The 18,487-nt window shown below is 48.0% G+C and overlaps 1 protein-coding gene across 2 annotated transcripts in view; it reads left to right on the forward strand.

The window, feature by feature from the left end:
• PAG1 (phosphoprotein membrane anchor with glycosphingolipid microdomains 1) overlaps positions 1-18,130 on the forward strand; it is a 118,068-nt gene extending 99,938 nt beyond the window's left edge. For both annotated transcript variants that reach the window (XM_045287557.1, XM_004697499.3), the window contains 6 exons: positions 511-722; positions 4,034-4,085; positions 6,330-6,426; positions 9,099-9,706; positions 12,640-12,699; positions 16,758-18,130. In XM_045287557.1, coding sequence (XP_045143492.1) covers positions 592-722; positions 4,034-4,085; positions 6,330-6,426; positions 9,099-9,706; positions 12,640-12,699; positions 16,758-17,108 — 1,299 coding nt within the window. In that variant the 5' untranslated portion in view covers positions 511-591 and the 3' untranslated portion in view covers positions 17,109-18,130. The remainder of the gene's footprint in view (positions 1-510; positions 723-4,033; positions 4,086-6,329; positions 6,427-9,098; positions 9,707-12,639; positions 12,700-16,757) is intronic.
• Positions 18,131-18,487: the final 357 nt, after the last annotated feature.

Below are 18,487 nucleotides of genomic sequence, written 5' to 3' on the forward strand. Positions count from 1 at the left end.
TGATACAGTAAAGCAGTCTCTAGGGTCTCTGATACTGTAAAGCAGCCTCCAGGGTCTCTGATACTGTAAAGCGGTCTATAGGGTCTCTGATACTGTAATGCGGTCTATAGGGTCTCTGATACTGTAAAGTGGTCTATAGGGTCTCTGGTGAAGCAGATGGCCTCAACTTTCTCCCAGGGAGCAGCCTGTGCTTTTGAAAAACCACTTTGCAGTCAGCATTCTAATCCTTACCTAACGCCACCACCAGGGCTTCTCTGGAACCCTTTCGTAAAACCACTGGAAACAGTCATATACTGCTCAGTGCTCAAAGCCTCGCTGGCCTTCCTGAGGCCTGAGGGCCTGCCTCGCTCAGGGCAGGCTCCAGGTCCAGTCTAATGCTCTCCTCGGCTCATTGCAGGCCCTGGCCTTTGCCCAAGCCCTTTCTCCAGACATAAACAGAATGACACGATTTGGGGACTTTACGTTGGGAGTTGTTTCAAAGCAAAACAAAAAATGCTGTTCTCTCTGCAGGAAGACTCTGGCCCCAATGTGGACACTTTTGAGGACCTGACTGACCGCCCTGCCCCAGGTTGTCCCATCCTGGCCATCACCATGGGGCCCGCCGCCGGGAGCGTGCTGGGCAGCAGCGGGCAGATGCAGATCGTCCTGTGGGGGAGTCTCGCAGCCATGGCCATGTTCCTGCTCATCACCTTCCTCATCTTCCTGTGCTCCAGCTGTGACAGGTGGGCGCTCAGGAGGGCCTACTGCCGCCTTAGAAGAACAGTTTCTCATCAGTGCATAGGACAGCACGTGTAGCCTGTTGGATTAGCACTGTGATCTATCTTTTCCAGTCCTTATACACCTGATGAGGAAGGACCGAGGCGGACTCCTATGAGGGGGCTTCAAAGGCCACGCTCTGTTAATCCCATTTTCCAGGAGCATTCTGAAGCCTTCTTGTCTGACCCCCATTTAACAGATTTCCAACACCGAGTCCCAGGGAACAGCAAGCGGCCCAGCTCGTGAGCCACAGAACTGGGCTCGGGACCCCAGCAGCCTGGCCAAGGGGCTTTGCTTCTCAACTTAAGCCAGCAGTTGTCAACCTGTGGGTCACGACCCCTATCAAAGGGGTTGCCTAAGACCATCAGAAAACACATAAATATTTCACAATATATAATTACATATCGTTTTGTGATTAATCACTATGCTTTAATTATGTTTCATTATGTCCAATTTGTAACAATGAAAATACATCCTGCATATCAGATATTTACATGACGATTCATAACTAGCAAAATTACAGGTATGAAGTAGCAACAAAAATAATGTTATGGTTGGGGTCAGCACACATGAGGAACTGTATGAGAGGGTCACGGCATCAGGAAGGTTGAGAACCACTGGTCTAGGCTATCCTGAACAGTAGCTCTTCCTCTTGCCACCTCTCCCTTTGATGCCGAGGTCCAGAACATTCATGCTGGGCTGGTGCTTTTGGTAAAAGACTTCTTTTCAAAGAGAAAAAGCTTGCAAATTGTTGCTCAAGCATCGCTCAAGACTGCTTGCCGGTTGCCTGCTTGAAAAACAGAAAACTTTTCCAAAACATGGCAGGCCTCCTGCTGGGGCGGGTTTTCCCATAGAACTCAGTACCCCTGGAGCCATCTGGTTTGCCCAAGGTCAGACAGGAACTGAGGAAGCAGTGAGGAGCTACTTCCTTGTCTGGCTACTGAGGTTGAGGTGTACTGCAGGAGCGAAGGCAGCCACCTTTTCTGTGTGCCCCTAGTCTGAGGGGGTGGGGGGTGGGGGAGCCCAGGTGACTGGTACGTAAAAAAGCCGGCTATAAATGACATTCACAGATACTTGGCCACAGAAATTAGCTCACCTCTCCCTCGAGACTGCAAAGAGTCTCAGGACATTTTAAATGTTAATTAAATGAAAAAGTTGATTTTTATTTCACCTCTCCTAATATTAAAAGCTTCCCAGAAGGAAACAATGACTTTTTTTTTCTTTCCTTTTTCTCATGGGCACAACTCGGTCTTGTTTCCCTGTGTGTGGGCACGTCACAATCTAGCTAGATTGTGAATAAGCTCTAAACGTGTTTATCTGTATTTTATACATAATACATAAATATATTAAAACATGAATTACTATATTATATACTACATATCATCTTGTTATGTATTGTGTATAAAATATATAATTTAAAACTGAAACAACTTTAAAATGGGTCAAACTGGAGATCAAATGATAAGGTTTTACGCTTTCACTTAACTGCATCTGGCATAATTGACTTTACAATGCTCTGTCTGATAACAAAGCTGTTGTCCTCTGTGGACTGTGACCAGTGTGGATTCACCAAAGGCTTAATCCAAGGGTGGACCCTACAATTGGATTCTGGGTGTCCACTGTCATCCATAGCCTTTTTTAACAAACCAGTGTTCACAAGTTAAGCTCTGGTACCATTCCCTCCGTGAGATTTGGATTTTATTATTTACAGTCCTTGGATCACACAGGCTGATGAGCTTCTTCTACATGGGCTTGGTTGACACCTTGCATTAAAGATATTTTGTTTGCTACCACTGGGAAGTTATGGGAGCTCTGGGGACTGGCTACTCCTAGCAAGTGCTCTTTTGCTCAGGGAGCAGTAAAGCCCTTTCTGGCAGCACCAAGAGCAATACTTCTGAGACATTTAGACACTGTTGCTATGTGGTCACGGAGCCTTGGTAGAATGGAAGCCAGTGAAAGTTAGCCCACCCCTTTCCAAACTTTCTCCTCAGTAACTGCACACACAATTCCATAACCATCGTGTAAACTCTGGATATGGCTTCGTACCCTAAAAATCTCTGTGAGGAGGAGAACTCTATAGATCTCTCTGAGCCCAAGTAGCCTCTGCATCCCCATCCAATGAGGACCCAGCCTCCATTCCTTGGGCAGGTCAGTTGGCCAGGAGTCCCTGTGCCTGGTAGGACACTTCTGCAATTACTCATTGGCCCGGTAGGCGTCACTGTTGCCTTTCAAGTATTGCTCAAGGGCTCTGGTGCTGAAGGCTGACTGCCTCAAAGAAAAACAAACTCTATTTTTACTCCCCCAACTTTTCCCTGGACGGGCAGCACCCGATGACTCATCCCGAGGGTATTTGCCCTTCCCAGCGTGCCAGAGCTTGTACTTGCTTCCTGATTACCCTCTCCATTCCATTGCAGCGTCTGACTTTGCAAAGTGAAGCGAAAGGAGAATTGTTGGGATTTTCTCAAAAAGGGGAAGAAAAAAAAAAAAAAGCATCCCTGGCCCCAGCATTCTAGATATCAACAGTTTCTGCTCGGTACCTGTCTCTGCCTTTTCCTTGTGCATTTCTGCTTTCGAGTGCTCAAAGAAAAGGCTGCTCAAAAGAGGTGGAACGGCCCGCTGCTGGGCCTGGATCGCCCCGTATCCCTAACACCTGTCCATCCGTGAGGGAACACAGGGAATCAAATGGCCGTTTCTGTCTTCCTTTGTTTTAAACATGAGAGACAGGTGTGGGCCGCACCTGGGATGCATTGAGTGCGAGTGACCCAGAAGACAAAAGTTCTACCACTGACCTCCCCATGCCGCGCGACATCTCGGGGTACATTTTAGCAACAGTTAAGGAACCCTGGCGGTTCCTTAAATGTGGTTATGAGTTGAGCTGCAAACTGCAAGGTCAGCAGTTTGAAACCACCAGCCGCTCTGTGGGAGAAAGTCAGGGCTGTCTACTCCTGTGAAGAGTTATAGTCTCAGTAACTGGATTAATGGTTTCTTGAGGATATGTCAAAAGGGAGGTGGAGGGAGGGGGGCGGGGGAGTTAATAACAAGGAGTACCACAAAGAAGAAAATATTCTAAAATTGTGATAAAGATTGTGCAACTCTTCTTGCTATAATTGAATTGTTTTGAGATGTGGGCATGTCCCAATAAAACTATTAACAAAACAAAACAAGAATTACAGCCTCACGGACACACAGGGGCAGTTTCTACGCCACCCTACTGGGTGGCCTTGAGCCGCATCCACTCCAGGGCGAGTGAGTAGCGGCCTTTTGTTTTCTGTTCCAGAGAGAAGAAGCCAACGCCTCCCGGTGGAGATCATGAGAACCTGATGAATGTGGTAAGCCTCCCAACCCCCATGTGTGTGTGTTGTATGTACATATGCGTGTGTACATGCATGTGCCCCTGTACACATCCACCGATCTTTTTGAAACACCAGCCACGATCCAGGAGGTGCTGGGGTGCTTCCAGCCTAAAGGAAACCCAGGGCAGGAGCTAAGCGGAAGCTACCCCCGCCCACGGGGCGCGCTCCCTTTCTGGAGACTGACAGTCTAGACCTGCGCCATTCACCAGCTCTCTGGGGAAAGTTCCTGGGATAGGTGAGGCCAGGTCCATTTGTTCTGCTGCCAGGATGCTTTATTCTTTATTTCCCTCTGTCCATCTGCAGCACCAGCCAGTCATTAAGACACCAGGAGGCTGGAATTCAAAGTTACCCAAGGATTGCCACGGGGTCGGCAGTGTGAATCCACCTCCCTCTGCTTGGGAGAGAGATGAGGTGGCTGCTCCCTTACGGAGCCCTTGACGGTCTCAGAAACCCACAGGGGTGCCCCCCCTGCCCCAGCTGGTTGCTATGAGTCGGTATAGCCTAGATGACGTGGTTTTGTTTGGTTTTACATGGATTGCCTCTGCTTTGCTGGATTTCAGTGGGTTGTTTTGGGGTTTGTGTGTCCGTCTGTTTCCAGTGCTTCTGGGTAAAGTGGACCCATGCTGAGGAAGCGCAGACTGAGACAGGTCCCTCCCACGTGGTCCTCTCAGATTCGGGGTTGTCCCTGGAAGGACTGAGGAAGTCCAGAAGCAAGTCCACCTTCCTGTTCCCTGGGCTGGGCCTTCCAGAGAGCGTGCTTCCTGCCCCTGGCCCTTTTGCTTCAAGATCAGGCAAATCCTGCGTAAGCGAAGAGGGTGCAAAGAGGAAGTATGATGAGTCTAATAGAGAAAATGTGGCCAGCAAAATTTTTATCGCTCGCTGGGGAAGTGGCCCCACCGGGCTGCCCTGACTCCAGAATGCACAGGACCCCCGATCCCCAGCAGCAGACAGGAAGTGCTCAGGACCCCCTCTTCCTCCTGGAACCCCCGGGATTTTCCTTCCCTTCCTTCTAGCACATCTGTGCACGCCAGAACACTCTCTCTCTCTCTTTGGCTACCTCCCCACACCTGGGCTATCCCACCCTCTAGAAAGCAGTGGTTCTCAACCTTCTTCATGCCGCGACCCTTTAATACCACTCCTCATGGTGTAGGGACCCCCACCGTAACATTATTTTTGTTGCTACTTCCTAACTGTAATTTTGCTACTGTTATGAATCGGCCTGTGAAAGGGTCGTTCGACCCCCAAAGGGGTCGGGACCCACCGGTTGAGAACCGCTGCTCTAGAATGAAAATTGTTTAAAGAAAGACGTGACCTGCCCTCGCAGCTTGCTTTCTGACTACTCATCACTAGTCAAGCGGACCCTGGGCCTGGCATGTTACTCTGTTATACGTACAGAAAACCAGCCATCAAGGAAGGCCATCAGCCTCTCCGCGTGGCCTGGATTTGCTTGTAGGAATTTTCAAAAAAGGTTTGGTAAGCTGTGTTCAGCATGAATGCTTTTGTACAGCTCGAAGCCTGAGGCTAAGCTGGTGGTATTAAAATAAACTCGGAAGTCAGTGGAATGGACTAAGCCCCTTCACCCATCCCCTGCGGATGACAAAGAGGGATGTTCCACGGTGTTCTTCGGGTCCCAGTGCACCTTTTAAAGACCAGCATTGCACACCGCCTGTAATGCCAAGGCCAGGCAGCTGCTCTCCACCGGAGTCCGTGTCCCCTCTTGTTGGGGGCTCTAGTTCCATCCCGGAACTAAGGGATCGGATACCCTGTGACCTAGTGTAGCTGTTTGCAGATGACCAGGGAGGAAGCTCCACAGATGGCTCTGGGAGATTCTCGGCGACGCTACACTTCGAGGACAGGGTGTCCAGGAGCGCTTTCTGCCTGCGGGGTGTGCTCCGTATCTGGTCCGCCCGGTCTGGTAACCACTTACTCCTTGTGGTGACTGAGCATTTGACATGGGACAAGTACAGCCCAGGCACTCCGCCTTTAACTTTATCAAATGTCGATGGAAATGGCCACATTCGTCTGGGGGCTCGTATATTGGGGAGCACCACTCTAAGACTTTCCCGATGAAGCTGACCAGATTTGAAGAGGGTTATTTACTACTCTTATGGGATGCATGGGTTTGGGTTTTGTGGTGATTTAAATTTTTAGAAAGAACTGCGGATACTCTCCACGCAGCCTTGATGCTTTCTCAGCAGTGTTTTGTGTGTGTGCTTGCAGACATCTGACAAGGAGATGTTCAGCCGATCCATTACTAGCCTGGCAACCGATGCTCCGGCCAGCAGTGACCAGAATGGAGTGCTCACCAATGGTGACCGTAAGTCCTGCAAACATGCCAGCTTCCCACGCAGCCTCACCACCTAAGAAAGTTGCTGGATTTCAAAAACTGTAGCTCGAACACTGGGGAAGGTGGGGGGAGGGTCTTGCTCACTCTTAGTCTTGGTTCCAGCATTAGTAATAATCTCATTTGGACAAATAACAAAATTTTTTTGTGAGGAATAGTAAGAATGAACGATTGATTAAGTGACTTTTATGTGCCAGGCCGTACTTTAAGTATCGTACATGTACTCATTCATCTGTCCCAACCACAGCCTGTACATTATTCTCCCCTCAAACCAAGTCCCATGGCATCAAGGCAAGTCCAACTCACAGTAAGCCTATAGGAGAGTAGACCTCCTCCACAGGATTCCCACGGCTGGCATCTCTGTGGAAGCAGGCAGCCACAGCGTTCACCCCGGGAGCAACCGGTGGGTTTGAACCATCAACCTTCCTTTGAGAAGCTGAGCGGGTAGCCAATCAAAGCCAATTAAAAAGCGCATGGCCAAGGAGTCCGTTCTGACTCAGAGACCCTATAGGACAGAATAGAACTGTCCTGTGGGGTTTCTGAGGCTGTAAATCTTAACAGGGTAAAAAGACTCATTTTTCTCCTGTGGAGCAGCCGATGGGTCCAAACTGCTGACTTGCAGATAGCCACCCAGCACGTCGCCAAATACGCCGCCAGAGCTCCTTACTTCACCCTAGGGCGCCTATAAACTATGATAGCTCTGTACAACTTGCAAAGGAAGAAACTGCGTACAGGGAGTGGATTTGTCTTCTTTGCTGCTGTAGCAAATTACCACAAAGTTAGCTGCTATAAGCAATACAAATCTATTTGTTTGCAGTTATAGAAATCAAAAGTCCAACGTGGGTCTCACTAGGCTAAAAATCCAGGTGCCGACAGGGTTATGTTCTTTCTGGGCACTCTGAGGTGTCGAATCCGTTTTCTTGCCTTTCCTAGCTTCTAACAGCCACTCACAATCCTTGGCTAGTGGCTCCTTCCTCCATCTTCATAGTTAATGAGGTAGCATCTTCATAGCCCTCCCTGACTCCTGCCCTCATGATGATTCAGTACTTAAGATTATGATATGGTAAATTCACAAGGGTGTTTTCCAAATATCCTTTGGAGGCACTATTTCTGCTCCCCCATCTCCCCCCCCCCCCATGTGAGACACAGGTAATTTAGTAGTCTGCTCTCCGCAAAGTACACTCCATAAGGACAATGCCCACTGTTCTGCTTAATAGTGTATCGCCAACACCGCAGACAGCCCCTGGCACATAGTAGGCACTTGAAAATACTTGATCAGGGGAACAGAATGGCTTCACATGAGAACATTTCTTTGGCAGTCCATGGATTCCACATTTGTATTTTTAAATTTGAGACAGGGATGTTGGGGGATGGGGAGATGGATGCAGTGAGACAGAAGGGAAAAAAACTTCAAAGGGGAACATGGGGTTCTGGGTCCCCTTGTTCTGCTGCTTTAAGGGTACGTGTTTGCCAGTATGTCTGCAAATGACCTTTGAAGGGAGGATGGCTATTAATGTGATGCAGGCCAGACAGACAGAAGCCAGTGGAGTCGGGGAGCATGGCCACCACACATGCTCCTCTTTTGGGTGCCCAGCCTCTCATACCAGTTAACCCATTCGAGTCGCTCTCCTCCCGTGGCCACTGTCCATAAGAGTTCTCCTCACTGTCAATGACAGTGAAAGCCCAAAGTCCACTTGCGAGTCCCCACTCGGCTCAAGCCTCCATTGAACTCCCACAGACCGCTGACCAGGGGAGGACTTGCCCTCGTACAGAGTGCATTGGGAACGCATAGGTACAGTTGGGGTAAGAGGACCTCTGATGGCCTGGTGGGTATGGCTTGCACTGTTAACCACAAGGTCCACGGTTTGAAACCAGCAGCCACTCTGCGAGAGAAAGAGGAGGCTTCCTACGCCCCCAAAGTAATTACTGTCGCAGAAACCCACAGGAGCACGTCTTCCCTCTCCTGTGGGCTGGCTGCAAGTCAGAATTGCTTCGGTGGCAGTGGGTTTAAAGAGTTAGCTTAAAATTTAATATGTTATCCGCTGTTTTCCCTTTTGACCCGTTTTTACTTTGTTCTAACTTCTAATATCTTACACTTTCACTTGGATTGAGGTTTGTGTTTCGTTTTGTCATTGTTGGGGTTTGGGGTATGATTTTCTTTATATGAAATCCAGGATAGGTAAATCTTTAGAGACAGTACCTAGATTAATAATTCCTTAGGCAGGGGAGGTTCGGGGGCAATGGGGAGCTAATAATGATGAGTGCAAGAATGAAGAGAAGTTTCTAAAATTTATCTGGTGATGATTGCCAACTTTTAACATATTTCAACTATTGAAATATATGATATGTGAATTATATGTTCATAAAATAAGGTCTCCGCATGTATAAAGATGTAATGAAAGTAACTGTGGACCCAATGTATAGCCCAGGCAATTTATTAAATATGTTATTTGAAAGATATAAAAGAAGATTTTGGTTTAAAACCGTGATTGAAATAAGACTAACAACTGGAAGTCAGACACGTAGCTATAATTTGCAACCAAGAGTCTAATAAAAATGAGGCCTCTTGATTTAACTGAATGCTGTGATTCGCTCCAATGATGATGTGAGGAGTTATCTTCCTCACTTCCGCCTGTCTGTTGCAGTTCTTTCAGAAGACAGCACCATGACCTGCATGCAACATTACGAGGAAGTCCAGACCTCGGCTTCTGATCTCTTGGACTCCCAGGACAGCTCGGGGAGGCCTTCAAAATGCCATCAGAGTCGGGAGTTGCCCAGAATTCCTCCTGACAGCACAGTGGACACGATGCTCAACACGAGACGTGCAGATGGGGACCAGGGCCTGGGAATGGAAGGCCCATATGAAGTGCTCAAGGATAGCTCCTCCCAAGAAAATATGGTTGAGGACTGCTTGTATGAAACAGTGAAAGAAATTAAGGAGGTGGGCGCTACTCCCCACCCAGAGAAAGGCCACAATGGCAAAGCCAAGCCGACCCCTGCCTCGAAGGAGCTCCCAGAACCCCAGGCCCAGGGCAAAACAGAGTTTGCGGAATATGCCTCGGTGGACCGAAATAAAAAGTGCCGACAAAGTGTGAATGCAGAGATCGTTCTTGGATGCTCGCGTGATGCGGAAGAGGAAGCCCCGCCCCCTGTCCCTGTTAAACTTCTGGATGAGAATGAAAGCCTCCAGGAGAAGGCAGAGACACCGCCACAAGACGACGGCGCCAACGAGCTGACCACTGAAACTAACAAGGTAGGCCCTGGCACTTTCATTGGGTGTGCTTCTGTCACCACTGAGGGTGGCCTGCTGGTGCTGTCGGGTAGCATTGGGGTGCGGGCCGAAAGGTGGGTTGTTCAAACCCACCAGCCACTGTAGAGGAGAAAGATCAAGCTGTCTGCTCCCATAAAGGTTTAACACAGCCTCAGGAACCCTATAGGCCCTATAGCCCTGTAAGCCCTATGAGTCAGAAACAGGTCATTGGCTTGGGGTTGGGTTGGGTTAGGTTGGGTTGGGGTTTTCTGTGATGGCTAGGATGCCCACGAATTGTGGAGGTTTTTCCTCATGCACTGTTCTGGGGAATATATTCAAACACCTTCTAGTTTGTGAATGGCAAGAGCTGTTTTGGTGTCAGCTGCGTTGATTCCTTCCCCCGCTAAGTCAAGAAATAGTGAAAACTCGTCTGTCTAAAACATTCCTCTCTCTGCACGTCCTTGGGTATTTTTCAAGTTTTATGTTCCGCCTAAGTAGGGACACATTCTCCATTTTCTAATGTCAAAGACCAAGCGTGGAAAGGAAGGCTACGTTCTTTGCTGCGCGTCTAGTCCCTTCTGCATCTTGTTACCTCACGCGTGGTGACCTTTACCCTTCCACGACCCCAGAAATCAGTCTGGGCCAGGTCAGGAATAGATCACCTCTCAGTAGCCATGGACTTTACATCGTTGTGTACAAACCAGTGGCATTGGCATTGATTCCAACTCATAGCGACCCCATGTGTGTCAGAGTAGAACTTGTGCCCCTCGGCATCTTCAATGGCTAATTTTTGGCAGTAGATCTCCAGGCCTTTATGTTGAGGCATCTCTAGATGGACCTCATACCTTTCAACTTTCAATTAACAACTGTATCTGTTCATCGTTTACACCCCCCAGGGAATCCCTGAATCATTATGCAGTTTTTTTATGTAAACCAAATAAGTGATTTTACTCTTCAACCGTTTCTAAACAATAACCTATAACTCATGAATGTAGATATTCAACAAAGCTGTAACCTGTATCCACCCTCCACAAGTCTCCCCCCTCTCAGGGTCTGCCAACTTGGTATATGAGTTACAGTAACTTGAGCTTCACAACTCCAGTGGGTAAACTCTCCTTGGAATTTCACCAACTCCTTTTCCTGCACGCCGCTAATCCCTGATGTCTCTCTGCTGCACAGAAAACATCTTCCAGTCTGCCCCATCACTTCCATCCTGCTTCTTTGCATTTTCTCAGTCATCCAGGAGGCAAGGCCATGAGCTAAGAGTGAGAGTGGGTGAGAAAGTATTGGAGCTTTGGGAGAAAGAAGATAGGGTGTCGATGGCTAAGAGTGAAAGAATGTACCATAGGCAGCAGCCCAAAAGACTTCCTTGAGGAAGATTTCCCCACAGTGTTTGGAAAGATCCGCATGTGTTGAACTCTCCAAGAATTTACCAAAAGGAAATGAGTCTGAGAATCAATGAATGAGGAGCCAAGGTCATTGAGAAATGGGAGAGAGAAGCAGCCTGGGGTAAATGAAGAGTCGTGAGTGGTTCTGGTCCGTGACACACCTGGTGGGGTGGTCCTAGGGAGAGGGGAGGAAGGAGGGACTCGGAATGACTAACGCTATGTTCTGGTCTCATGGTGCAAAGACCGCAAGAGGAAAAGCAGCCATTGGGCAGAGGAGAGCTGAAAGAGCAAGGTCCTCAGGGCAGAGCCAGGCTTCCGTTGGCCTCAGAGAGTGCAGCTCTCATTCAGATTAGGGACTACAAGCTATTGGCGTAAATAAAATTTAATACAGCCTTTAATCAACTGTACTGCATGCTTTTATTCTTTGTAGATGTATTTAATTTTTCAAATATTAATTATTTGCCACTCGCCAGACTTACACATCTCAGATTTTTCACAAATGGCATAATTTTAGCTTTTCCTGGGAATTTGTTAATGCTGTGTTAATAATGCCTTAGGACATGTTTTTTAAAGAAAAACAGCCAGACCTTGATAAGCTTTTTTTGTTTGTATTGGAAAGGACATAAAGCATAGGGTGCATCTTTAACACTCAAGAACGTTATCTAATTGGGCCTCGTTAAGAGCTTTCCTAGCTCCTGTTAACAAAGAAATGTAATTCCTTAAGCCTAACTTGCCACTCCGACCACTCTAAGAAAGAGCTTTGTTTGTGGGCAGGTCCTCAGCAATTAGGGTTACCACTTTGACGAACAGAGTAAATGGTGATGCACTGTCAGGCCGGATTGGCTGTCTGTCTATTTGGAGGGGAAGTGGGCCTGAGTTGAAATAGCAGGTTTGCTGGGGCTCACCTGCACCTGCACCTGCACAGGCCCATGTATTTCCAGGGCCAGATCGAATTGTACAAGCAAAAGAAAACCAGTTTAGGATTTTTTATGTTACTTTTGATTGCCTCATGCCTTGCTACATGGGTGACACCACAAAAATCAGTGTTGCCTTCATCTTTGTCCGTCTCCATGTCTAACTCCTTGATTACATCAAGCATTTCATGTTTATTTGATAAGGAAAAAACTACATCTACAGATACTCAAGGATCTTTCCATCATTATTCGTTTCCCACTCTCTTAAGTCACTGTGCTTGCCTTTAAGTTCCATTTGGTTTACATTTGAGAAGGATTCAATCCTTCAGTGACGATTAAGAATCAAAACAGCAGCCTGAGTAAATCTGTGGCTTACTTGGACCTGCAGAGTCAAACATAAAGTTATAAGAAATTTCCATAAGTATATTACTACTAGGCATCCAAGAAAATCATGTAACAGATTTTATAAATGCTTATTGCTAAATGTGCCCTATAGTTTCTTTGTGGTTGCATCTCAAATATATGGGAAGAATCATTGAAAACATTTTTATAGACAGACGCATCAAAAAATGCAAAAGACAGGTTGGATGGACGGCTTCAAACGACATTCCTTTGGTTGTGTTTGTTCTCACAGAGATTTAGTTCACTGTCGTACAAGTCTCGGGAAGAGGACCCGACCCTCACAGAGGAAGAAGTAAGTGTTTTCTCTGTTTAAAGAACCAGAAAGCTCCTGTGATACAGAATAGGGCTTCTGTCCTGAAATAAATGCACTGGAATTTTACCCTTGGTCTGAAAAATGAAAGTACTTCCCTAAACTTAGGTTTGAAATCAAGGTTTGGGGATATTGGCTTTATAATGGCTAAGAGAAGAGCGAGCGAGTGGCAGAGGTTAAAATAAGAGGACAGAATGAGCAAAATAAGAGAAATTGAGCAGGAAAGGAGGTTCAGAACAACAGGAAAAAGGAAAGAGAAAGGAGGATGGGGATGGGGACAAAGAGAGAAATTGAAGTCTAAGAGCCTGACTCAGCAGTCTGGAAGACAACATTAGAAGGAAATAAATAATGAGTTGGAAAATGCAGCAAATTGGGACAGGTGGGCCTAGGAAACTTGATCTGGCCTGGGAAAGAGATGGAGACAGGCTTAGTGAGGAATTTGGGGTTCAGACAGCAGTTAATTTCCTGACGTCGCTTGATTTCAGGCTGGCGATAGGGGCAGACGTATGACCAGTAAGAAAGGATTGCATATTCCCCAGCACCATGGGGGGAAAAAAACACTAGTTGAATTTTTAGTGAAACATTAGAATTGTAACAGTCAGGAGATATATCTGTGTAAAGCTAAGCACAGACAGATATGAACACCTTAAGTTATCTAGCTGCATATCGCTTCTATCTGGGATGCCTATCACAGCAGATTTTGTACAGTGGAAATAAAAAATGCCTATGTTCAGGCATGACACTTCCTGTGATTCTGAGTATTGCAATGTGACGCGGGGCTCCGATTCCACATTGAGAGCTCAAGTAGCAGAGGCGCTCTCCTTAGGCGGGACTTGCCACCTGCCTCCACAGTCCCTGCCCCAGCGAGTGGATCTGCACACATTCATCTCTTCACACAAGCCAGAACCCTGGGAGCCCGCGTGGACACCCATTTTCCTCATTGCCCTCAGACCCAGTCCATCACCAAGCTCTGCTTCTCCTCCACCCACACCGTTGCATTCCCACAGCCAGCTCTCTCCCTCGGCACTGGGGCCAGCCCCAACTGGATCAGAGCGGCGGCCCTACTCGGCTTTGATTTGGTAGTACTCTTAGTCCCTTTCCAATCTTTCCTCCCTTAAGACCCAACGTTACCATTTTTATTATTTCAAAACACAAACTAGGCCCAACTAAGGATCCCTCATGGTACTTTGATTGGTAGTTCAAACCCACCAGCCACTCTGTGGCCAGAAGATGAGGCTCTCTGCTCTTGTAAAGATTGATATTCTCAGGAACCCTAGATGGGGTGGTTATGAGTTGGGATTGACTCAACAACAGTGGGTGATAAACCTCAGATTAATGCAAAAAAAAATAACATTAAGCCAACCGGGAGCAGCCCTGGTAGAGCAGTGGTTACAGTGCTCCTTGTCGAACAGAAAAGATGGTGCTTTGAATGCTGCAGCTGCTCCACGGGGCAAAGAGCTGGCAGTCTAAGTTGGGAATGCTAGCATGCCTTAGAACGGTCACCGCTGTGTGGCAAACGTTGTCCAAAGATTTACTCGATGATTCCAATGCTCGATTGCCAAGGACTGGAAGACCTGAGCCACCAGCGCGGAGTTTTTGTTCATGGTGGCAGAGTGATTTGCAAACAGAGTGTTACCATTATGCAGTGGGATGGATATGAATGGTACACAGCAAAACTCGTGAATGGGCAAGTGGTTTGTCTTATACATTGTGTAGTTAGGTGAGAGAATTTAACTGCAAAACTGAGCTACCCGCTGTCAAGTCCTATGCAAGTGCCCAGTTAACCGGCAACAGGCTGGTTTTAAGACGCTTCTGAGGCTGGCAGAAAGCTCCTCTGAGTGGGCTAAATCTGGGGAACGCAGGGATCTCTCCCTGGATGCCAGGGAGCCAGGCATCGGTCAGGAAGCGTGTTCATCCGTCCCTCCCTGGGGATTCGAAGGCCTCGTCCACTCCTGCAGAGAAGCACAGAGGAGAGGGAGAACTGGCTGATTTCGTCTGGTTTTCCGACAGTTTACAGAGCAGTTGTTTGGGGAGAAAAGGAAACCCATTGTGGCCGTAGAAGTTGATTGGATATTGAGTGAGATGGACAGAGTAGATGGCCTGGGAAAATAGCCTACTCTGACCACAGGAAAGAGCATCTCCGAAACTGATAGTCTCCAAATGTAGTTGGTTCTGTAGAAAAATGAATTTTCCCCAACAAAAAAAAATGAAGCCCAATCGTTGGATGTGTAACTGAACACTAACAAGAAACTCAGCAAATCAAATATGCGTGTCCTGCCCATCAGAATACCAGGATACGGTGGTCTGCAGCCCAGTTTGGTGCAGGAACTGGTGAACAGTCTAACCCAGTGGTTCTCACAGTTCTGTGGGCACCGGGATCAGCTTGGTAATAAAAAATGACAATCCAGTTTTAAAAATGAATAAAGGAGAGACATTTCTCCAAAGAGGTTATACCAAAAATAATAGCCGATCGGCACATGAGAAAGGACTCAGTATCATTAGTCATCAGAGGACTGCAAATGAAAGCCACGGTGAGATACCACTGCACAGCATTAGGCTGGCTGTCCTAAAAAGGTCAGGTGCCAGATCATAGATAAGTATGGGCAAGGATGTGGAGCACTGGACCCTCATTCACTGCCAGTGGGAATGTAGAAGATACTGTCTCAGCTAGTATTCTTGACCAGGTTCTAATAGCCACGGCTACGGCTACACAGAACACATAGAGTTAAGGGATCGTTAAGGGAGTTCACAGGTTGTAATGCAAGTGAGAAATGCTCAAGCTACAGTTGGTCATCAGGACACCTACAGAGTTCTTGCAGGGCTGCTGATATATGCCCAAGGACATACCAACCCAAAGACATTCCACTCAAGTGGCAAGGATCCTCACACCCAGCTCCCCCGTGGGAGTGCCCAGAGGCGCCCCACGCACTACCCCAGCACGCTCAGCTTGACCTGCTCCGCACGCTGGGAGTCCATCACTCTGCTCCACGCTCTGGCTCCCCGTTCTGATGTCACAGTGCCTTGTGGATTCAGGAAGTTCCCTGCGCAGGGATCACAGGTCCACTCCTGGCTCTTGCTGGTAGTGAGATCCGATCCCCTCCCCTGCCCTCCCTCCGCAGGATGGCATTCCAGTGAATCCTAGCCTGGCTTCAAGGGTGTCCCAAGGGCCTCAGTGTCTGCAGGTCTACTAAACTAAAAAGAACGCAGGCACCCTTCAGCTGACAAATGGATAACCACAGTGCGGTGTGTCCAAGCAATGGATTATTAGTCAGGTTTCAAAGGAAGAAATAAGTACTGACTCATGCTACAACGTGGATGAACCTTGAAAACATTATGTTCTATGAAAAGAGGCAGCCATAAGAGACGACACGCTGTAGGATTCCACGTATAAGAAACATTGAGGAAGAGACAAATCGAGAGAGAGAGAGAGAGAGAGAGAGAGAACACAGATGAGTGGTTGCCTAGGACTGCTGGGGGCGTGGAGCCCTGGTGGTGTAGTGGCCGCATGCTGGGCTCCGAACCACAAGGTCAGCAGTTGAGAGAAAAGAGCACTCTTTTGAGCCTCTAAAGAGTTCAGTCTTGGAAACCCAGGGGGCAGTTCTTCCCCTGTCTTACATGGTTGCTGTGAGTCGGCACTGACCGACTGCAGTGAGCATGGTTGGGTTTTGTGAGGACTGGGGCCCATTTACAGACTGCGGAGTGCTGCTCAAGTGGACGAGATTTCCTTTGGAGGAGATAAAAAGGTGCTAAAATGATTGTGAGGGCTGCACCACTTCGTCGAAACACCAAAAGCCAGTGACTTGTGTGCTTTACTGGCATGCCAGGTGAGTTACAGCTCCATAAGCCGATTTTCAAAACATAGCGTTTACAATCAATCTGTGCGAATATAGCCCGTGTTCACGCATAGAGTGAAGAATCAGTCTTAAAGGAAGACACACCCACCTGCTAGATGTCTAGCTGGTCACTAAAAAGCACGTGGGAGGGGAGGGGGCACTGGGCACCTCGGAGCTTGCTTATTCAGTTAGCCCTCTGTTTTCTAGATCTCAGCCATGTACTCGTCAGTGAATAAACCAGGACCGTCGCTGCAGGTGCCGGAAGCCACCTACACCTGTATTCAAGACGGAGCCCCCCAGCGATCCCCCTCGTCCTGTAGCGATCTCTATGCTACTGTGAGAGACTTTGAGAAAACGCCCAACAGGGTCAGCACCCCTCCCCCGGCCGAGGGCCCCAGCGCGGAGCCCGAGCCGGATTACGAAGCGATCCAGACTTTACCCAGAGAGGAGGGGAAGGCCAGCCAGGAGAGCCCCTGTGTCCAGGGCCCGGTCCCCAGAGAGAACGATTATGAGAGCATCGGGGACTTACAGCAGAGGAGAGACATCACCAGACTCTAGCGAGCCAGGACTCCAGTGCCATGTTGCCCGCCCCCTGGGGACATGGCTCCTCTGGGAAATGGCAAGTGAGGTACACCGACTCCTTTGATGCTGCTTTCGTACACCGAAGACCCCTGGAGATGCCGCGCCGCTTTCCCCAACGTTTTGAAAGAGTGAGGTACCTTCCTGGCCACACCCAAGTCTGCATCTGCCTGCCAGGGCACGGACATGCACACCCACACACATCATGCCCCCCTCACCCTCTGCAAAAGTCCGTGCTGGACGCTGGTCTCAGCCTGTCACCGAGGAACACCAGAATCAACGCCTGCCTAGTGCCGTCCACTCAGAAGATCCAGGGTTGGATTTCCTCCTTCCCTTATGTGCTCTTTAAAATGGGGGGTCCTCTTTCCCCTTGAATTCTTTGCATTTGTGTGGTTCATTCCAAGGAAATTCTTCCACAGGCTTGGTTTGGGCCTCCCACCTGGATATCTTAGTTCGGGGAGAACCTGGGGCTCGTGTCTCTCCCCCACCACTCCTCTTCTAAGAGCTGCCCCGGTGGTGCCGGGGCAGCTGAATCCCACAGGTGACTGGGCCTGGTGCAGCCATCTCTAGAGTCCCTCTACTGTCTGTTCTTCACATTTGGTGTGTTACGTCAACAACCTCTCCCAAGTTGTTTTATTTTTCTAATCAACCCCCACCCCCACCCCCACACGACTCAGTGTTTGAATCCTCTTCAGAGAGTTTTCCGTATTTCCAGTGAGTATTACAATACTGCTACACTTGCTTGAGCCCAGAGCTCACTCCTTCCCATCAGAGAGCCTTAATCTTTACGTTGGAGCACAGGCCCCGTGTGTGGACAAGGTCTTGCTGTCTGTCTGTCCTCCTGTGAAGACCTATTGGACATGAGTGTGCATTTCACACGATCTCTGCTGCCTACCCCAACAGAGTGGAATTTCTTAAATTCACCACTACCCTAAGGTAATTAATCTATGTCAGAGTGAAATGTAAACCTTTATTTTTGTTATATAAATTTATAAACTGTTTTGTGTTTATTGCCTCATTTCTTAAAAAGTGCCAGAAAAAAATGTAATTACCTATTTTGATTTTTATGTACAATGACTTCTACTCTCGTCTTGGAAAGACTCCATAAATAAGCACGGACGCTAGAGAGTTACAAGGAGTTGTTACCTTTCTGTTTCTACCCTCGAGTTTGAAACATGGCGGGGTTTTCAAAGGATTCAGCTTAACTGCATGGAACGTGAGCTCCAGGTCGGAATCGTCTGAATTGATGGATAAAAAATGGAATAAACAGAGAACAATCCGTTTCATTGGTGTGTGGTGCACAGTATTGGAGTTTTTGAAGTGTTAAAAGCGGACAGAAGAATAAAATGGGACTAGGA

This window comes from Echinops telfairi, unplaced genomic scaffold (genome assembly GCF_000313985.2).
Source record: "Echinops telfairi isolate 266 unplaced genomic scaffold, ASM31398v2 ScPeMD7_1;HRSCAF=3_0, whole genome shotgun sequence".
NCBI lineage: Eukaryota > Metazoa > Chordata > Mammalia > Afrosoricida > Tenrecidae > Echinops > Echinops telfairi.